This window comes from Anas platyrhynchos, chromosome 2, assembly GCF_047663525.1.
Source record: "Anas platyrhynchos isolate ZD024472 breed Pekin duck chromosome 2, IASCAAS_PekinDuck_T2T, whole genome shotgun sequence".
Lineage (NCBI taxonomy): Eukaryota > Metazoa > Chordata > Aves > Anseriformes > Anatidae > Anas > Anas platyrhynchos.
In genome coordinates this window covers 55,662,648-55,683,870 of record NC_092588.1, presented here as the reverse complement: position 1 = coordinate 55,683,870, position 21,223 = coordinate 55,662,648, and the positions used below count along the sequence as shown (strand labels likewise).

Sequence of the window (21,223 nt, the reverse complement as noted above, 5' to 3'; positions counted from 1 at the left end):
TCTGGTTACTGACTACATGAGATTCTTATAGCAGAGAGCAGCTGTATTTGTCCTTAGACATCTCCATGTTTGTTTATTGCCTTTTTTTTTTTTTTTTTTTTTTTAGCTTGTGGCATACTGTGGATAAACCTAATGCAAAAACTAAGATGCTTTAAAATACCTTCCCCTGCCCAATTGTCATGCAGCATCCCACCAGCTTTTCCACCCTCGTATTTGAAGCTTCTCGCTTCTGTCTTTCTCTGTGCTTTTGCAGCATCATGCAATAGCATAAAAGCAATACATTAAAACTAACAAATATTTTTCCAAAAGTCACCCAGTGCAGTTGTGGATAATGTCTAGCTTACTGTCCTTTCTTAGAATCTGAGGGGTTTTCAAAACTGAAAGTTACAGGGGCAACTGTATAACTCACATTACTAATGATTATCTTGAGGAAATTACTGTTCTTAAAGAATACAATTATGCCTCAAAGCTGTGGGTTGACATGCTGCGTTCTGCTGCCTGTTGAATGTACTGGATACTAGGAACTTCTCACTAATCACATCATCACATCGTAAAGGACAGATTGATCTATATCCTTCTCATGTTTTAGAAGGATGAAACAACTACAATTTCATATTTCTTATAAATTCCGGACACTTATTGTGCACTTTGGATTGTCTGTCCTGTTTAAGATCTGTTTGCAATGGTGAGACGAGTAATTAAAACAGTACAATTGAGCAGCTGCACTCATCACCCCTTTACCAGTAGTCATTGCTTTAAAATCAGTTTACAAAGTGCATGCCATAATAATTTATTTTATTCAATTGATTTTCATATACCCTGCTGTAACCATTGTAAATCTAATTCTTTCTTCCTTTAGTCTTGTAGTGCTATGTGACAATATTGTCATCTTCAATTTACACATCAAAAGTCTCTCATGTTCCTTTAAATAAGTAAAAATAAAACAAGTACCCATAAAGCAGTAGGATCTCTTGGAGAACTCTATCCTTGTTTTGAAATACCTGTTTTATTCTCTAAAACATAAGCTCTATTACATCTAAACCTTTCCTTATACATTAAGTATCTAACAAAAGGTTTTTAAAGGGGAGGAGCAAAAAGTAAGGTAGTTCTTAGAATATCAGCTAGAACTTACTTTCATCTGTGCTTACAAGGTTTGGGACCTTTTCAGGATCTATGCAGATGGTCAGAAAATTTCCTTTGGCCTGGAGGGTCTGGCATCCTGGAGAAAAACCCTTTAGTTAACAAGCTCCAAGTCTGTCTGAGGACAAAGGAACAACAAAAACGTTGTGGCAGGTCCTGTTGGTGGCCCTGCTTTTCCCCCTGCTTTCAGCCAGCGGTGGCAGTCTTAACTGCTGTCCAGTCTGGTGACGAAGGGCACTTACCCTCACAAGCAGCAACCCTGAAACTCACTCACCAGTCACAGCAGTGTTAGCTGCTGACTTGTGAAGATTGAGCACATAGTAGTGACCTGTTGCTTCCTCCTGTTGAGGGGAATTGCAACCTTTTGGGGTTGCTTTGTGTTTGTTGGTGTTTGGGTTTGTTTTTTGTTGTTGTTGTGTGGTGGGTTTTTTTTTGTTTTTTTTTTTGGGGGGGGAAGTCCTGGAAGCCATTTCTAACCACAGTGTTTTGCAGCTATAGCAGTGAATCAGAGGTGTGTAGCAGTGGTGCTTTTGTGCCATCAGTAGGTGCTAGACAGCAAACCTAGAAACAGCATTCTGAGAAATGCTAATAACAGGAAAACGCAGGAACACCTTTCAGTTTCCTCTTGCTGCTGTATCATTAGTCTCTGCGTGGCCAAATGAGCTCCTCCAAAGGCTGTCAGATTGCAGAGTCCTGTTAGTGATGAGAGAGAATCAGCATTGCTTTCCCCATGCTGTATGGTGGTAATTTTCAAAGATGCTTTGGAATTTGGGAATAGGAAACCATCCACTGAGAGCAGAACAGTGGGGTACAGTGGAAGGTCCACGTAGGTTGATAGGTATCTGTTGTGGGTCTGCTGGCCGGATGTGGTGGAAACCTGCTTGGGGCAGGTGCTCAGAGTGCTGTGCGCTGCCAGTGAGGGGAAAACAGTCCTGGGGGGTGTCAACCCTCAGGAGAGGAGTGTAAAGGGCTATAGGCAAGCTGTGTAGTTTTCTTATGGTTTATTATAATTTCTATAAATCAGTAAGGTGGTTGGTATATGAAGAAGTATCATCAAGTGTTTTCACCGCTTTTTGTTTATAGAAACAATTGCTAAGAATCTAAGTATTTAAGAATTGCTAAGTATCTAAGAATTCAGCAGGAAGCTCTGCTTCTCATAAAAACAGAAATACAACAAGCAGTTGCTGCTTCCAGTGAGTTCTTACAGAAGGCCGTCTCATTGAGAGGCAGAACCTGTAGATGATTTACTGCTCTACAAGCAGCAGCACTTCTTGGCTCCCACTGAGTTCATAATTCAGCAGGAGTGAGTAACCGCTGCTTTACAAAGAAACAAGAGTCCAGTTTTCCCCCATGATGAAGTAACCTCCTCTGTTAATATGAGTTCCCTAGAAATGGGTGTCTGCACTTCACATGCAAGATAGATGTGTCCAGGGAGTTTGGAACCGTTCCTCTGATGTTTTCCATGCATCAAACATCGTAATTCTAGTAATTCCAATTAATTTGAGCACAATAATTACATAAAAAATAATTACATTAAAATATCTAGAAAATATACAGGCAGGAATGTTCCAACAGGAGTCCTTTTGGACTATGAAACTTACCTCTTGGAAGGAAACACTAGTTCATAGTTCAAGAATTCTTAAGCTACACAGAAAAGAAACTGTCATTTGTTCTGTCAGAGTCCAAAAAGGAAATTGCACTGGTATCTTCTTCATTAAGCAAGGTTTCAGGCTGAACAAAAACAATAGTATCAGTTGGCTGTTCTTTCTGTTTCTCTAAATGTGCCCTTTTTCCACTTTGACAGAGTCGTCAATATGTTGAAGACATACTTGTGAAAGGCAGGGAACAAGTGGAAGAGTAGCAACTCTTTGAAGACACGACCTTTATCATACCTTTTGTTGAGTATCTGGAAAGTAGTAAGGGGTATGTATGGCTCCATTTTTTTAAACCTCTGTTTATGTTATGAATTACTGATCATTTTCAACAGTCTAGATGAATTCACTATCAAAACACCTGGTTAATACATATCCGAAAGCTATAGGTGAAGGAGAAGATGATGTGAAGATGACGATGGAGTTTCAAGTAAACTTCAATGATTTCTGGTTTGTATGAGGAGTTGTTATGGTAGTTAAAAATTGAAAGCCATGATCGATTTACAAGTTGTAATGCAACTGACTTAGCTGGTGTTAGTTAGCTAAAATCAACTAGTGGTGCTTTTCTTTGGTGGGAAGGAAAGTTAGTTGTTCAGTAATCTGCAGTTACAAGTTACTATACACACTGTACAAAATTCCTGTCCTGTGTTGTGGGGCACCTCTCAGTGATTGGTTCTTCTAAACTTTCAAGAATAACTGATAAGTGTTCAGAATCATAAGGCGAACTGCAGTTTTAAAATGCACTTTTTATTGCAGTATTTGGGAGATTACAGTTTAATTTTTGTTCTTTTAATTCACAACATGCAACAGCACCAGCCCAATTCCTAATAGATGTATACTGGCAGGTTATTGTGGTTAGGTTTGTTACTATTAAGACTTAATTTTTATTTTTTTTTTACTGTATGAATTTTTACTTTTAAATAGCGTAGAACACCAAAAATTAATGTTAATTATACTACATATAACACCTTTTTAAGGTACATCCCACCATTACCAAAGCACTTCAGTAAGGTCACACTATATCTGTCTAGGCTGGAAGTATCACTTGAACTATCAGTTGCTTCTAGAAGTGAACTTTCAAGGGTACCTTTTCAACAGCTCTGCAATATTATGCAGATAAAAGCAGTAGCTAGCACTAAACATCTGAAAATGTTTTGAGAGAGTAGAGTGAGCATTTTAGCTGTGAGGGGCATAGTGTGCTATGTGAAGTGGACGTTATAGTTCAGACTACTAATGAGGTGAGACCTAAAACGATTTGCTTAATTCTAGAAGATAACAGAATTTCTGTAAAGGAAGATAAAGCCTTTTAAAATAGAATAGAAAGCATATTTCAGAATTTCAAGTAGCATTGGAGGAATTACAAATCAGATAACAAATTGCATTTCAGTTTACTCTTTCCCTGTTGTTTCTTCTCTACAGAAAAGTTGGCCACATTTCATCAAGATGCAAAGGAGTGTATTACATACAGCATCTCAGCTGGCGCATGGGATGTGTTTGGTTTTTCCTCGCAGTAGCGTCTTTCAGTGCATAAAAGGACAATCAGTGTCATCTAATGTTGGGTGCAAAGTGATTTTGGCACTGGACCCTCCTAAACGATGTCTTCATGCAGGTGTAGCACTGTTAACCTCAAAGAAAAGTGCTTTGTCATCGCAGCCAGCAGACTCTCCTCCCAAAGTATCAGAAGAGAGGAATCCTTTGACTTCAGCTGCTGATGTACCCAAGCAGAGCCCCGTAGAGACAGATTCTTCAGATCCCGATCCATTGCAAGATAAATCAATTAGTCTTGTTCAAAGATTCAAGAAAACTTTTAAACAGTATGGAAAAGTCATGATTCCAGTTCATCTTGTGACTTCCACGGTGTGGTTTGGATCGTTTTACTATGCAGCCATGAAGTAAGTTGGTATTTTGTTGCACTACTCAATACTGTTGTTGAATTGAGACAGACTCACACTGGTGAAAGGACATAAATTATTACTCCGTGTTAAAAAGTGCCTCTAAATCTAACAGGGAAATGAGCCTACGTTTTTACCTGGAGTACAAGGTTAATACTGAAGTACTGGATTTGTGAGAGTGGCGTGTGCGTACCATTATCGTGCAGTTATTTCTGTACACCAGATGTCTCTCTTACACTTGGAGAAATGTCAGTCTCCCCAAAATATGCGTGGATGTAAACAGCATCAAAATGATTAGTAACCTTTCACAGGATAAAAATAAAGATTTGGAATCCTGATTATGAGTTGCTAGATGAGATCTTTATAGACCTGTGCTTTTTTTTGTCTTTGTATTTGAAGGATTTTCACCACTTCCTTCTCCATTCATCCACAGTCCTCCCCCATCATTGGACTTTCAAATCTTTTACCTCACTCTGAGCTCCTTACAAAACACGTTTATCTTTTTGCCTTTTTTGTTTGTTTCCTGTATTCCTTCCCTTTACCGTAAAAATTGCTGGGGTAGCCCAGACTTTTGAATGGGAAACTAAATACTTTTATGGCCAAAAATAAATATTCTTGTAACTTCAGTTTCTTTCAGTTATAGCGTGGGCCAGATAATGTTTTGGAAAATGGCATTTATTAGAAAAAACATCAGCTATAAGCTGTTGGTTCAGATAAAAGAAGTTTTATCTATCTGCAAATGGTTTGCTAAATATAAGTAAATGTTTATCTCTGGATTGCTGCTGTTGTATATTTAATAATAGAAAGCATGAAACAGTGGCAGTTTGTGGCAGCAAGAATGGGGCTTTGACATCAGAATGCCTTACCACACAACTGTTTGTTTTAGTTACTCTAAACAGCTGGCATAATTGCCCTTTCTAGGAGCTATAGATCCAAATGTCATTCTAAATTTAGCTTGTCAGAAGAATAAAGGTCCAGAGCTATTAAAAATATTTTGCTTTGGATGAATCCAGGTTGATGCTCACATCCAGATATTTCAGATCGAGTTTTCATCAAACACTAAGTTAGCTGCTGAAATACATATTTGACGGATGAAAGCAACTGAAATATTTAACTAGAAGCTAATTATAACAAAGGTTTGATATGTCATGCTACGGCAACAGCACCCTCTGGAAGTGGAAAAATAACTTTGAGAATGACTGCTCATGACACAAGACTAAACTGTGGTGGTTTATTTAATACCATTGATTAACGCTGTCTTCCAGATCTTCCTCCAATTTCTACTTTGAGCATAGGCCTTCAGGTTGTAGATCCTGGTAACTGGTAGAAAGCTCCTACCTGCTCCTGTTCCTGATGCTAAAGCTATCATATGCACAGGACACTTAAAATGATGAAAATTTTAGTTAGAAGTGGATGATGATGATAATAATACAACATTTCTAATTACTGGAAAGTCAGGCCTTCTGTAGTGGTGTGTAGCTTTCTACTACAGTGTAAAGAAGGACTGCCTTTAGTTTTTCTTTATGCTGATGTTAGTTTCACTCATTTTCAAAAAGAAAGAAGTTTTATGACAGGAGCTCCTCTATCTATTCTGCCACTTTGCATTAACCAGGTGGAATAGATGGGCTTAAAAGCCCTCCTGTCTTGTGCATATAATTTATGCTTCCTTTTCTTTTGCCACATTCCATTTGTTTCATTTAAAAATGAAGGCAGCACACTAAACTCTGGATTTTGTACTTCTGGGCATGTTGCAGATTAGTCTGAAATTTCCACAGGGGAAAAAATAGGCAAAACAGAGGTTGCACAACTGGAGCCTAAATAGCTGTGTTAAAACCACTACGTTAACTCCAAACATAGTAAGCCAGACACAGGTAAGTTTGTAGTTGATATATTATCCAACAAGGATAATGTAAATGAGCTGCCTCTTGGTGGAATGCAGAACAAAAAAGCTTTAATTTGTCTGTATGTATAAAAATATAAACCTTTTAAGTGTATTGCTTAGATGGAAAAAATATTTTGCTATCAAATTGCAAAGATTGTAGGATGGAGTTTAAGAATGGAAATGATACTATAAATCGCTGTTCGTGTTTCAAGTGTCATCCTACTCATTTTCATTTTTTTTTCTCTTTGGTAGAGGAGTGAATGTTGTTCCATTCCTAGAGTTGATTGGCTTACCAGACAGCATAGTAAGCATCCTGAAAAACTCCCAGAGTGGAAATGCACTAACTGCATATGCATTGTATAAAGTAAGTATTTGGATGGTTTGTAAACAAGCTCTAAGTCTTGCCCAGTGAAATAAACAGGGTTTGTTTGTTTAGATCAGAAAGAATTAATGCTGTTTTCTCTGTTTGATAGTTACACATATTCCAGCATTCATTTTTGTGGTAGGAATAGTCACTGGAAAGTTGGTATGGGCTCTGTGTTCCTTTAAGGAATCTATCTGTATTTCTAAAATAACTTCTTTGTTTGCTGCAGGATGATTGTCTGCCCTCAGAGATTTAATTACAATTAAGCTGTTCCTCTGTATCCCTGGAATAATTAACTGGGATAGCAAAGTAAATTTTAAATACTTCACAATTTCCAGATAAAAGTAAGGGTATTTTTATCCTAGATGATGAATTAGTTTGTCTTTCTATTGTAGTTCTCTATCATTCTTAAGTACTTTCATTGTCCACTTGGATCAATTACTTACATTCAGGTTTGGGTCTCGTTTGTTGTTTTATGTGCAAAATCTGTGTTTTGGGAGCCTGAAATGTGTCAGACCATACAAAACCAAAGTACTGTATTCACTTCAAATGCAGCTCATCATATCTGGAAAGAAAACCAATGTACTATTTATCTCTTACTTTAAGGTTTGTTTTTTTTTCCAAACAAAACATGAAAGCACTGTTCTTCCAGTTACTCCTGTACCTGAAAGAGATCAATAAATGTGGTTAAATAAAAAGATTTTATTACAGCTGTGAGATTTGGAAGAAACTTTCAAGGCATGAAAGTACTAAAATAGGTTGCAAATGGAAGATTTTGCATGCTTTATCTTTGAAGTTCTGAAAAAACGCAAGTTATTTAAACTTTCTGGAACAACTAACCTAGTTCGTTATGTGTTGGATTAGCTGACCTCTGAAGGTCTCTCTTAGCTCTGTCTGTCTATATGCAAGTCTTATTTTTGGACTGAATGTTAGATGCCTATACTCTCATGAATTTTAGAATTTAAAGCATATCTTGTTGTTATTATTTCCTCTTTGCTTTTATAGTTCATTGCTCATGTACTGGCTGTTCTGAATTGCATTCTGAGACACCTAATGCTCTTCCCACAAGCTGCACAGGGAGGCTTTTTAAAAGGGAAGTCTAACGCTTGTGCTAGTTTGTGAAAAGAATACTTAGTGTAAAAGGTGTGCATTTGTAGAGAATGTACTGTTAATTGTTTTATTTCCTTATAAATAGAAGATATTTTTAGTATCTGACACTGGCCAAGATACTTAATATTAAAAATACCACCTGGTGGATAATACTGTCCTGTTTTATTCATGTGGTCTATTCTTTGGTTTCTTTAAGATTACAACTCCTGCCAGATATACCGTGACTTTGGGAGGAACGTCCATCACCGTTAAATATCTACGTAAGAGTGGCTATATGTCCACACCACCACCGGTAAAGGAATATCTACAAGATAGGATGGAGGAAACAAAGGATAAAATTACAGAGAAGATGGAGGAAACAAAGGATAAAATTACGGAGAAGATGGAGGAAACAAAGGATAAAATTACGGAGAAGATACAAGAAACCAAAGATAAAGTTTCCTTTAAAAAAATAAAGGACTAGGAGAGATGCTTAATTTTTAAGATATAACTAACTCAGCACTTTAACCTTTTTTTGAGGCAGGAGATACAAAGTGCACTTCTGAGATTTCTTTTTTGTTTGTTTTTGTTTTTATTGGTGTTCTTTGTTTTTGTCTGGAAACTACAATTGCGCTGTGGATTTAAAAATCCTGTGTATTCACAAAAGCTAAAGTTTTCTGCGAGGGAGCAGTTGTGACAGTTTCAATTTATAGAAGCAAAAATGAATCTCAGATGAGAAGTTCATGTCTAGTGGTGATAGTGTTAATTCCCCACCCACCATTTTTTTCCATCAAAATGAAGATGGTTTCTTCCTAAAGCTACTACTTTACTCCTCCTCCATCTTAGTGCACAGCCATTTTTCCATCAGGCTGAATCTTCCATTAAATGAGAATGAAGATTTCTCTACTGGGAAAGAAAACATATTTTGGGTTTCAAAGTATGTGGACCCAGACCTCTTTAATCATGATCATCTCTCAGCGTGGAGACAGACCATTATCACTGATACTGCACATGAAGGAACGAAAGGATTACCTACTCGGTCTGAATGAATTTATAATAGCTACGCTCGACTTCAGCTGATCTGTGACAGTTTACAGGTTGAGACCTTTCTTGGAAAGTGCATCTCTTCAGAAATCTCAACCGAAAGTGATAGGAAGATGAGTTAATCGCAATAGCCATACTGTCAAGTGTACTATTTTTTTCTAAAGCTGATTTACAGTAGGAAGTTACTAAATGAATCAATAGTGTATTAAAAACTAAGATTTTTTATTATGTTAAAGTTTACAAAGCTGTTCTATTTCATGGTAGCCCTATACCAACAACAACAAAAATCCAGGAGAGAAGTTTACTCAAGCAATTGGTATACTAATGTGACTTTTTAAATACATACAAAGTTAGAGTTAAACCCAAAAGTTCCTCTTCAAGGATCCTCCAGATGTCAGTAGAACAGTTTACCTTAAAATAACCATAATTTCTGAGACAGCAGTCAGTCTACCAGAATTCTATTCCTGAGATTTTTAGGTCGAGCAAATACTTATAGCTGAAATGGTAGAACTAAATTTGAATCTGCTCTATTTGACTGGGCAGGCAAACTTCTCTCTTTTTATTCAAATTTAGGTTAAATTCCAGTGGGTTCTTTTCTACTTCTGTTACAGACCTCACTTTCTAGCAAATCTCTGCATGTATGTCTTGTTCAACAAAGGTAGTTTTTTTGCAGCGGGATATGGGGAAGCAACAGAGTTGGACCCTAAGCCTTGTAACTGACTAGGATGAAAGAATATAGCTGATACTTTATTAGCCCCACACTTCAATGTTTTCATTCAAGTCACTAAGGTCCTGTCCATGTGTAACTGGGTTGAACTTCATTAACTTAATTGTGGAGGATTGATTACATACTTCTCTGTCTCTATCCACGTGTCAAATAGTAACTGCAATCTAATGCCTACCTCACAGGGATGTTGTGAGGAATAATCACTGTATATTTGGTGCCCTGAAGATGTAAAGTGCCATGTTTCTGATAAATACTATTAAAAAGTAACTCTCTCTAACTATGAACTCTTAGGCTGTTGAGGTGAACGCCGCTGTAGGACTGGAGCTAATAGCTGCTTTTCCTCCTTTCTATTTTAGTGTAAAATTTTTTTCTTACTATCCCTGCACACATTTTTCTGACATTAGGCTTTGTATAATGCTGCAGGACACAGGCAACACTGGCTGTGAAAAAGGAAAACCAAGAGAAAATATGCTGAAGTCCACCCTAGTCATGCTGCTGGGGCTGGGGCCAGGAGCTGGGACCTCGCAGTGTGGTTCTTGGGCCTCATCTCTTCCTTGCGTGGGGCAGGACTTGCACAGGGCAGTTTCCTGGGGTGGTTGTGTAGCCCTCAAAACGTAAGTTAAGACTTCCTGTCCTAACTACATGCTATGGACTGTCCTGTGTGACCATTCCTGCAGCCACAGGAACAGCTCATTCTGGCCAGCTGTAAGTGCCTCATCCAGCTACTCGGGTCAGTCTGCAGCATGAGCCACCCAGAGGAGTTTCTGGGATGGCCACATCCTCTACCCAGTTAACAAAGCACAGAATTGCGTCTATGGTTTGATTTACACAAAATGGGAGGGGAATCTTGGAGGCTTTGAAAATTCCACCTGAATACCTTCTGTGACTATTAGTTAAATGCTTGGTTGTACCAATGGCCAGGAGTTTTGGTAGGTGACCTCTCAAGTCAGCCTGATGCGGAGTCAGTCCAGTGCTGCTTTGGTGACTTGCCCACTTCTGTCTTCTCCACTGCACCACTGATAAAAGTGGCTGTGAAGGCATTGAGTGCTCCCAGAGCAGGAGCTGGATCTGAAGTTGCAACCAAAGCAGCACCCAAGGAGGACCTGAATCCAAAGTTAAGGCCTGAGATGGGGCTGGAGCCAGAGTTCCCGGGCTGGAACCAGAGCCAAAACAGCAGCCCAAAAACTAGCCAGAGCAGAACTAGCAGCCCGTGGTGGGACTGAGGGCATGGCCCAAGCAAGAGCTTGAGCCAAGTTCAAGCCAGAGTCATGGCCTGAGATGTTGCCAGAGCTGAAGTAGCAGCCTGAGCAAGAGCTGGAGGCAAATTCATGTCCTGAACATGCACCAGAGCAGAAGCAGGGGCCTGAGTAGGGTCCAGAGGAGAAATAGCTCAAGATGGGGCCAGAGCTGGTCGCTGCCCAAGATAAGAGCAGCTGAAGCCACAGCCTAGTATGGGGCCAGAGCCGAAGTTAAAACTGGAGATCATGCTGGAGATGAAGCCACAGACAGAAGTGGGTCTGGAGCCAAAGCCATGACCTGCTAGCAGGCCCAAGCCAAAGCCACAGACCAAGCAGGGCCGGAGTCAAAGCAGCAACCCAGGATCAGGCCAGACCCAAGCCAGAGGCCCAAGATGGGGTTGGAGCTGAAATCACAACCCATGATTAGGATGGGTCTGATGTTGCAGCCAGAGATGGGGCCAGAACTGAAGCCATTGGCCAAGATTTTGGCAAACAACCCAAACTGGGGCTGGAGCCAAAGATGTGGGCCAAATGGGGCCAGCCCTGATGTTGGAGCTCAAGATAGGGACAGAGCAGAAAATCATAGCCCAATGAATTTGAAGCCAGGTCTCGGCTGAAAATGGGGCCAGAGCCAAAGCTGCAGCTCAGGTGAGGCTGAACCAAAGTAATGGCCCAAACAGGGGGCAGGAGCCACAGTAGCCTCCTAAGCAGGAGAGCTGCAGATGAAGTAGTGACCTAATACTGGGCCAAAGCCACCTCTGTGCCCTGATAGTGAGCAAGAGCTGAAGATGAGGCCTAACTGCGGCTGCTACTGAAGCCATGGCTCAAAATGGGGCCAGAGCAGAAGTTACAACCCGAGATGGGAGTGGAGCCAAAGTCATAGCCCACAGGAGAGAAGCTGCCCCATACCAGGCCAGAGCCTAAGTTGCTTATGGAGATGTGGCCACAGCCAAAGTCACGGCCTAGCATGGGCCTGGAGCTGAAGTAACGGCTCAAGTGCAGGATGGAGCCACACTAAGCTCCTGAGCAGGGCTGGAGCCAAGTTTGTAACACATCAGAAGTCACAGCCCAAACAGGGGATGGAGCAGAAGAAATGGCCCAAGCAGAGGCCAGAGATGAAATCATTGCCCAAGGATAAGCTGGAACTGAACTCATGGACCAGAGGCAAAGTCATGGTGAAAGATTGGGGTGGAACCAATGTTTCAGCCCAATAATGGGCCAAGGGAAAAAAAAAAAAATCTCAATATTGAGCCAGAGCCAAAAAAGCAGCCCAATGTAGGGCTGGAGCCAAATCTGCAGTCCCAAAATCAGTCTGCAGCCAAAGTCACACCCTGAGATGGGGCTGGAGGTAAAGTAACATCCCAGATAGGAGCCAGAGCCAAAGATACAACCCAGAAGGTGGCAGGAGTTCAAGCTGTGCCCCATGCAGTGTTAGGAGACAAAGTCACAGCTGAAGGGAGGAGTGGAGCCAAGTTAGTCAACTGAGGTGGGACCAGAGCTGAAAGAACTGCTGCCCAAGATGGGGCAGGACCTGAAGTCATGGTACAAGACAGGGCTGGAGGAGAATCCCAAGCCCCCAAAGACTGAGGACGAAGTATTCCTGGGACATTGCTGGGGCCAGACCCTTCTGCTCTGCCCCAGCACTTGGAGAGGAAAGGGGCATAAACGAGCCCTCTGTGATCCAGCTCCGGGAGGGCACTCAGAGGTGTCTCTGCGGGGCCAAGCAAACAGGTTCCTTGTCTGCTCTGCCAGCAGTGGGGATCCAGGCCCTGCTGGGTCACATCCTGCAGACCCACCGCCTGCAGCGAGGTTCCTGCTTGTGCTGGAGCCTCTCTGGAGCTCCTGGGAGCGTTGCCTGGAGATGGGATCCCTGCTGGGATTTCCTTCCCAAGGCACAGGCTGAGCTTTCACAAACCTGCTGTAGTATAAACCTCCCCGCACCTCTGCCAGGCTGGATATCCTCAGGGGGAACCTGCAGACGCCCTCCTTGTTGGCACACCTCAGAGAAAGCCCACTGGAAAGATACTGAAAGCCAGGAGCTCCGCAGGTGAGTGAGGCAGGGATCATTGGTGCAGAGATATTTAGGAGAGGACAGGGGCTGGCTCTGATTGCAGGGACTGGAAGAGCTGCATTAATACTTCAGGCTGGTGAGGAAGAAGCCATGCGAAGGCCCAGAGAAGTGGGAGACTAATCTGTGGGGTGCCTGGGCAAGCACTTGAGGTGCCGGTGACACCTCTGCAGAGCTGGGCCAGCACATGATGAGGAGAGCCCAAGCACAGCTCAGGAAACACTGCAGAAGGCACAGAAGGTGAGGTGAAGGAGGAGCTGACACCTGCAGACCACTGGGGATGGGCTTTCCCACAGGCAGGGACCAAAACACTCCCTGACATCCCAGTTCTGGACTGTGGGGGCGAGCTGGGGGCAGCCAGCCCTGGGGGGAACGCACCGGGCAGTTCCCATGGGTGCCGAGAGCGTCCTTCTGGCTTTTCTGGCCATAAATACAGAGGTCAGCACCCCCCGGCCAGCAGCGAAAGCCCTGGTTCCCCAGCTGCCCACTGCAGCCCCTCGGGGCACCTGACACATCTTCTCCTGGAGCAGCGCTGTCCTCGTGTGCCTGTCCTCGTCAAAACGCATTTTCTGATGGTGCTCCCCTCGGGGTGTCGGCTCAGAGCACTGAGCAGCATTCGTCCTTATTCACCACTTACCGTCAGCAACAATAATAATTAGAGAACTGTAATCATCCCCTGGCAATTATCTGGATATTTTGATGAAGATGAGCTCCTAAGTAGAAAGAATACATCTTGATTTCGCAAGCCCTCAGGGCACCACGTAGCGTTAAGTTTGGGTTAGAGTTTGATGAATTGATTGGACAGCTACAGGGGAGGGAACACAGGGGAGGGTACACAGGCTTGTTTAGGAATAAAGAGGATAAAAATAATAATATGATGGGAAGAGTTTCATAAAGAGACATAATTAAAGAAAGATCTCTAATTGCTTCTTTGGCTTGCCAGGTGGCCAGAAAGAGGCTAAAGCACCACTGGAGGAGAACCTACCTCAGGTAACTTGGGGTAACAGTGGTGGTGACAGTGTCCATTTCTAAAGGTGAAGCCCTGAATCCTTAAAGAAGCCCCTTGAAGAACGGGAAAATATATGGGAAACGAGACGGTCACACAATCTCCTGTGTCCCAGCTCTCCCTGACAAAGCAGCACATGGATGGGCTCGGGGAGATAGCAAGGGCTGCTGCTGGCAACCTCTGGGCTTCAGCATCCCCTAAGAGCAACTCCTGAGCTGTGTGGCAACGTTTGTGTGTTAGGAGGCTTTGTGCTGGAGTAGCTGAAGGGTTGGGCTGCTGCCAGACACTGTCTTGGTAACGTTGGGTCACCAACGTGCTAAATCCAAGTTTGGGACGCTTAGTACCAGACTACACATGCCGCAGCTTCCTGACGTGTGTGTATGTATGAGCTCACGTTGCTCAAACATGCTGCAATTTTTGAGTCATCTCCATTGGCGCACTGACTCACTGCGGAGTCAGACATTCCCTGTCCTTCTGATCATCAGCCCAATCGAGGATCTTACAGTCTCTTGCAATCAGAATAAAGTCATAAAATTTCTACTGGAGCTGCTGCATCAACCCCATCTGAAACAGTCGTGATCCTACACCCAATCTGAACCGAAATTGTGCTGCTGGCTTAGCAGTCGTGGACCTGATCCAGTCCCAATAACTTCAGGGCGCTCCCTGGGCAGCCAGTGCATGGTGAAGCCAGCACAGAGAGACAGCACAAAGCTCCTTGCGAGCTCTGCCCTTACCTGGCCCTCATGCCTACTGATGTCTTCCTAAAGGGGGTCTCAGAGCTGGTGGAGACAAAATTCAGGGCAACCGTGAGGCTCCAGATGCAAGAGCTATGAGTTTACTGAGTACTTATTGTAATCACTTCTTATCGATATGCCCATACATGCCGAAAGAGCTGCCTGAGGGCTCACGAGGATCCCGATCTGAGAGAAGACGAGCGAAGTTACAGACGAGAAGTAATGCTGCACGTGCACTTCGTGCCTCATAGGCTCAGGGGCAGGCGCTGTGACGTGCCCGCAGCCGGCAGCAACCAGCACTGCCCGCCGTGCATCTGCAGCTGCTGCCCTGCTCTTCGCCCAGGCACCCCGTAAGAAATGATTAGACTGGAAAAGGCATGAAAATAAAGATAGCACAGTACTACATTATAGAAATACACCAGTATGTTATAGAAGGTGTACTCTGGGTTCTGCATAACACCACTAACAATATATTTTTTGTTGTCAGACCGTTGTGCATAAGTCCCCTATTCAAGTAATTTGCATGCAATCTGCAGAGTAGACACCTGCCTACAGCCAATCTACTTTAAAAAATAATAATAATAATAAAGGGAGAGAGAGAAAGTAAAACTGTCAATGCAGTAGCAGTGCTTAAATTACAGCTGGGCAGTTACCTTGGGAAGAGTACAGTTTTACCACAGAGAGACACTTCATTTCTTCTGTGTTATTGTTGGGCGGTGATTTTAGCATGCCCAATACCGCTCTCCTGACAGAGCATAATTTTAAACAAGATGAACGCGTCCATTTCGCCTAGCACATGGCTAGAGCTAGCACGCATATTCCCTTATCTGCAAGCATAGTATCAGTAGGATAAGCGGCATAATTTCAAAAGGTGAGAGGGCTGGCATACTGAGCACCTAACGCTGTTATTACTCAGCCGTACGGCTTTTAACATGCGCCCCTCGCTGAGAAACTGCAGCATCTAACACTGCACCAGCGGCTCCCCAAAGCACACACGGGCTGCACTTTTAGGCCATTTATCCCAGCCTTTCGTTTGCAGCATGAAGAGGGCCAAAGCGACGGGACGAGTGGCTTTGCAGCAGGCAGTCAAGCCTTACCTGTTAGGCTTTTCCTGACTAAAACATTAGTGAAAGCCACCAGCTCATCAGTTTTTGCAGAGAGCTGTAAAGTTTACAGCTATAAGCCAATCTGAAAGCACTTCGATGCCTAATCCCATTGTCAGAAAATAACAAGCTCCTGTGCGTTTCGCTGTTGCCATAAACCCTGCTGAAAGGCTACGCAAGCACATTAGCACTTTCCTGCTTGGCTCATACGGCTTCTTCACCGAGTAAAGCCAGCCAGGGCAAGCTTGGCTCAGCCTACGAAGTGCTCAGAGACTTGTAAGATAAATTACACATGTATGCATGTACACAGGGACATGCAATAAACTATAACAATCTCAGAGCCCTGAGAAGAAAACTGCCCCCCCCTCCCCGCTCCCCTCCCCAAGAGTTTCTTGCTGCCCAGGGTTAAATGTAGGTCAAGCTGTCTGAGCCCATGTCTGTGGCACACAGAGCAGGATTAAACCGGAATTTTCCACTCCACTCCTCTGTCAATCACTGCAATGTCTGCAAATGTTAAATTAATCTGGAGCGATCTGGCGTTGGCATTGAAGGGAGCTTCTGGGATTCAAGGGTAGCACTTTGGCCTCCATGAAAAAAAAAAAAAAAGCCTTCTTTCTCCAGACAAGGGGTGGCTATGTTCTGACGGCTTATTTAGAGCCCTGAAACCACCAGCAAAATGCAGAAAAATAGCACTGTGTGGGACAGCAGCACGTGAATGCTGGAAGTGAGCAGGGAGCAAAAGCCTCAGCATCAGTGGGATGCGAACACTGGAGATGGGAAGATGATGCCGAACTGAGAGCTGCGCATCCGTCTCCGTGCATGTTTCCTCGTCTTTAAAAAAGCGTTAGCACCTCTCTGCAAAACCCTTCACAGTGGAAGCCATCGAAGGGCACAAAGTACTTCACAGAAAGGATCTTCTGTTTTACACCCTTTATGAAAGACAGGGAGCCTTCAACGTGCCCTGCTCCAGGTTCAGACGGTAAATGTGCTGGCACCTCAGCAAAGCTGCCTTCAGCTCAGCATGTGATGGACATTACTGGGGCAGGTCCCGCAGTCCTTCCAACTTAAATAATACGTTAAGGGCAATTTGTATCACCTAAGGTAAGCAGAAACAGGCACTTAACTTCCTCACATAGTTTCTCAAATGTTTTGAAACATTCTGGGGATAATTAATGTTGCAGACTATACAGGGTACCAAGGAACTTAACTCATCACTTTTACCACATGTCAAAGAATTGGATAGCTCAGTGCTAACCCCCGTTCTAAGGAGCAATCATTTGGCAGTCAGTCTGGAAAAAAAAATATGCAGAAAACAAGGAAAAAAAAATCAGAGAAGTTTTTATATTTGGTGCTAGAGTTCTGTAAAAGTAGCACAATGCAAACTGAACAAAAGCAGGGCATCACTGCGGTAGAAGCGAGCTGTGAGAGCAGGATTCAGCAGTAAGGTTTTTAAAATGTGCATTTTAATTAGAGCTCATTTAAAGCACAGCCGATCAAAACAGTGATAATGAGAGAAGCCTAATTAATTTTTGTCTAAGCAATGAAGTCTCATTATAGAGTGGTCTTGGGAAGAAAAGGGTTTGGAGTGGTAAAACCAGGGTGTTTGTAATGAGAAGCAATACTGTGGGGAGCCTGGAAGCCAGACCTGAAGGTTTCACAGGACTTCAGCAGCCACTGTATTAATCTTTTAACAGGAAAAAGTAACCCTACTGAGATGAGACATCCCCATTTATAGCTGCATTCTGAGCGGCAACCATTGGCAAAGATATTAAAACACAATCAAACAGAATGGCATATTATAAAACAAATATAAATACAATTAAAACCAGATTAAGTAAAAGATCAAAGCGGTCTCCAAAAATGCAGTTTCCAGGGAGTTCAGGGTTCAGACAGTAGAGGAGGAGCAGGAGCTTGGAGGTTTGCTGCACTTCTAAGCGCCGAGGAATCAGCTACTTCTCAGTACTAAGGAAGAATTAAAATGCTGTAGATGAGGGAGAGCAAACTGGTTATAGGAAAAGATAATTGTTACTTTTAAACAACAGCAACAACAACAAAAGTGTCATAACAAGCAGAGTGTCAGACATGGACCAGGAGGAACATGCGGCTCCCTCAGAACTCTCCCTCCTGACAAGGCCTGGGAGAGAGCCCCAGGTTGGGAGCACTGCCTCCCTCTGAGCATCCCATCTGAGCAGCAGAGATCCAGCTCCAGGAAGCACAGACAGGTGTAAGAAACATGAGAGAAGGATTTCATTAATAATCATGCTACATAGAGCAGCACTTTATACTTACACGTAAATAGAAAATATTTGTTCTTTCCCAATTTTGTTAAGCTTTCTAGTAGCAAAGTGGCAGGTACCAGCCATGGATATTTTGATCTACCTTGCACTACCAAAGATAAATGTCTTTCACAGGACCCTTTTGTCCATTTTATTTTTTTAACAACCTTTATCTTCTCCCTCCTTTCCCCATACCATGCCACAATTGCTCATTTTAACTATCAAAGCATGTGCTAGCTTTCTTAACAGGTGGTGTCTCCCCATGAACTACATCCTATATGTTTGCTTTTGAACCAATTTCTTCAACTCAGTGATCTGGGGCTTGTCCACCACTTGGTGGGTCAGCACTGACCTGCCCAGGGCAGCCCCCAGCACCCAGTACTTTAAGGGGGATTGAGGTGGGGTCCTCAGGCTGGAGGAACTGAAGGCATTCAGTTTGATTCATTTGATTAAGGGTCTCCCGTTTGCTACAGTGGGTGATGGGCAGAGCTGTCTCCTCTCACGGACCATCCTCCGGCACAGCGGTGGGGCAGAAACACCCCAAACCATTCCTGCACTAATCACCAGAGACTGAAAAATCAGAGCACCGATGTAAAGGCTTCACCAAACACCCGTTTCCCAGAGCCCTCCCATATGTTTCAAGGGCTGAATCCACCCCCTGACTCTTTCATGATCAGCTACCTGGCTGCCAGCAGAAAACCAAGGAGGAAAAAGGACACGCATTCATTTTACAGAGGGCCACCCCAGTGTTTCCCTCCCCCCCCTTTTTTTTTTCCTCCCCCACTTCAAAGAGAAAATAAATTCAACAGGAGACAAATGCATTTCATGGTTTTTAATAATTTTCTGCTATGGTTTAACCACAGCGTATTAAGAACAAGCATAAAATCTGTATTTAAAACTAACAACAGCACTTAGAGCAACATCTTCCTTTAAAAGTATTGCAATAACAGACCTTAGGTCTAAAAACTAGGACATCACCATTTGCTCAATTAAAAGAGTCAGATACACAACAGTTGAAATCTTTTTCTGTATATAACTGGGAGTTACAGTGGAAAATAAGCAACAAATTAATTGTGTTAAAAGGAAAAGAAGGTAAAAAATTAAAGCAAGCCAGGTTTGTCATAGCGTCACATGAACAGCTATTGAGAAATCCCAATACAGTTGTAAAAAGACTTACTGTTTTTAATAGCTCTGTTTTTACAACAATAAAATTTAAAAGAAAGAGTAAATATTGTTGATAGTGCTGTACATATTTCAGAATAACTTGAAACAAAATGGACAAAAATAAGAGACATGTTGAAAACGTGATCTTGAAAGCCACAACGTTGGAAATACAGAAAAAAAAAATCCATACAGCAATAAAGCATTTTACACTGTAAAGTAACTAGCAAGAAACAACAAAGAGAGGGTCAACACTCTAAAGCCAGGCAGCTGATGGTTAATTTTAAGTAAAACAGCCTGACTGATGTACATACCATCATGAAATGCTCTGAGCACAGCAGCATTGGGCAGTCGATAGCGATACAAAGATAAAATCCCTAACAATGTTTACATAGTCCTGGTACTGTAAGTAGAAAAAGGTTGTTAAAAGATATTAAGGTGATATTATTATTATTTTTGCTGTCCAGGCCTATGGTGCCTGAGGCTGTCCTAACTTCTGCTATACTTCCTTTAAAATCCTGGCTGCCTGCTGTGCTTTGTGGTAAATGGCAAAGCGTGAACACAGCTGTGAATGCACTCAGGAGTCTGCTCTTTCCACTGCAGCTTCAAAGCAAATCAGTGCCTCCAGAAGGAGGCACGCTCATGTTTGGTCCACTCAATATGCAAGTTTTGTTATGATAAATCATACCCTAGGTTCTTCCAGCACGAGGTTTGCTCTGTAAAGATTCTTCCTAGTCAAGGCCTGGGTTTTTTTTGTTTGTTTGTTTTTCTTCCTTCATGCACAGAAGTTATTCTGCAGTGCAAACAGAAACATGAAAATGGCCAGGCGAGACATACTTCCAGAACAACTGCTCTATGCCCTGGCAAACAATAAATGAGTTAACAAATGACAGTCATAAAATATGCACACTTCACTATGGTACATGCTTACTGATAAAACAGCTCGATAGAGAGAGGGATGGAGACAAGCTACCTGCATGGGCTTGACGATGTGGAACTGGCCATAAAATTTACACTTTTCTTTAAAACAACAACAAAAAGAAGAACAACCGTGGTCAACATTCAGACACAGGACGCCCGTGAGTGCTTTAAAAAAAGATATTTACAGACAAATGCGTAGCTGGAGTTTCAGGTCAGCAGAGAAGTCACAACGGGCTGGCCAAGGACCGCGCTCCGAGCCGCGGACCGGACCCGAAGCCCAGCGGCACCGCAGGAAGCCTCCCCAGGGGCTTCACCGGGCCCTGGACAAGACCCCCTGAGTTTTGGCACAGCATTTAGCTAGCCAGCTGGAAACCAACCGAAAATGCCGTCTCGACCACATCCCGACACGTCGCTACGTTACATCTGTGGTTAAAGCCTGACGAGTTATAAAAGAGCTACATACAGACAGGGGTATCTACGAGAGACCAGTTGGTATCCGTCAGCGAGGGGACCGGTCTGTCTTGGACCGACAAACTTGTACATCGCCTACCGTCCCGGGATAGCTAGAACAAACAGCTTAGAAAAATAAGTAGAGTATCTGCAATTCTCTAAACTAGAGCTTCACGTTTAGTTTTCCTGAGGTATTTGCTTCACCGAACAAGCCACGCCGAGAGCGCGCGCGGGGCACGGGGACGTGTGGGGGGGACCCAGGCCGCTGGGGACGCCTGGTGCCCGTGAGGACACCACCCGGTCGGTAGGTGTGGTGTGGACACCAGCAGAAACGCCAGGTGTCGAGCCGAGCTCCGTGCCACGTCCCCCCTCAGCACTGAGCTGCTTTGTCCTTTCTGCCGCCATCTTACGCGCCGACCCTGGCGCAGACACCACCATCAGCGGTCGGCACGGCAGCGGGGCCTGAAAGCCCACAC

At 43.2% G+C, this 21,223-nt stretch overlaps 1 protein-coding gene across 3 annotated transcripts in view; it reads left to right on the top strand.

Annotated features, from left to right (window-relative positions):
* FAM210A (family with sequence similarity 210 member A) overlaps positions 1-20,742 on the top strand; it is a 30,528-nt gene extending 9,786 nt beyond the window's left edge. For 2 of the 3 annotated variants that reach the window (XR_011807599.1, XR_011807598.1), the window contains exons 2-6: positions 2,945-3,063; positions 4,212-4,684; positions 6,819-6,930; positions 8,237-13,075; positions 14,040-20,742. Coding sequence is in view for 1 of the 3 variants with exons in the window: in XM_027451926.3 (XP_027307727.1) it covers positions 4,236-4,684; positions 6,819-6,930; positions 8,237-8,503 (828 nt within the window). In the remaining 2 variants the exon portion in view is untranslated. Of the gene's footprint in view, positions 1-2,944; positions 3,064-4,211; positions 4,685-6,818; positions 6,931-8,236 lie in introns of all 3 variants that reach the window. The other variant, XM_027451926.3, reaches the window with a different exon arrangement.
* Positions 20,743-21,223: the final 481 nt, after the last annotated feature.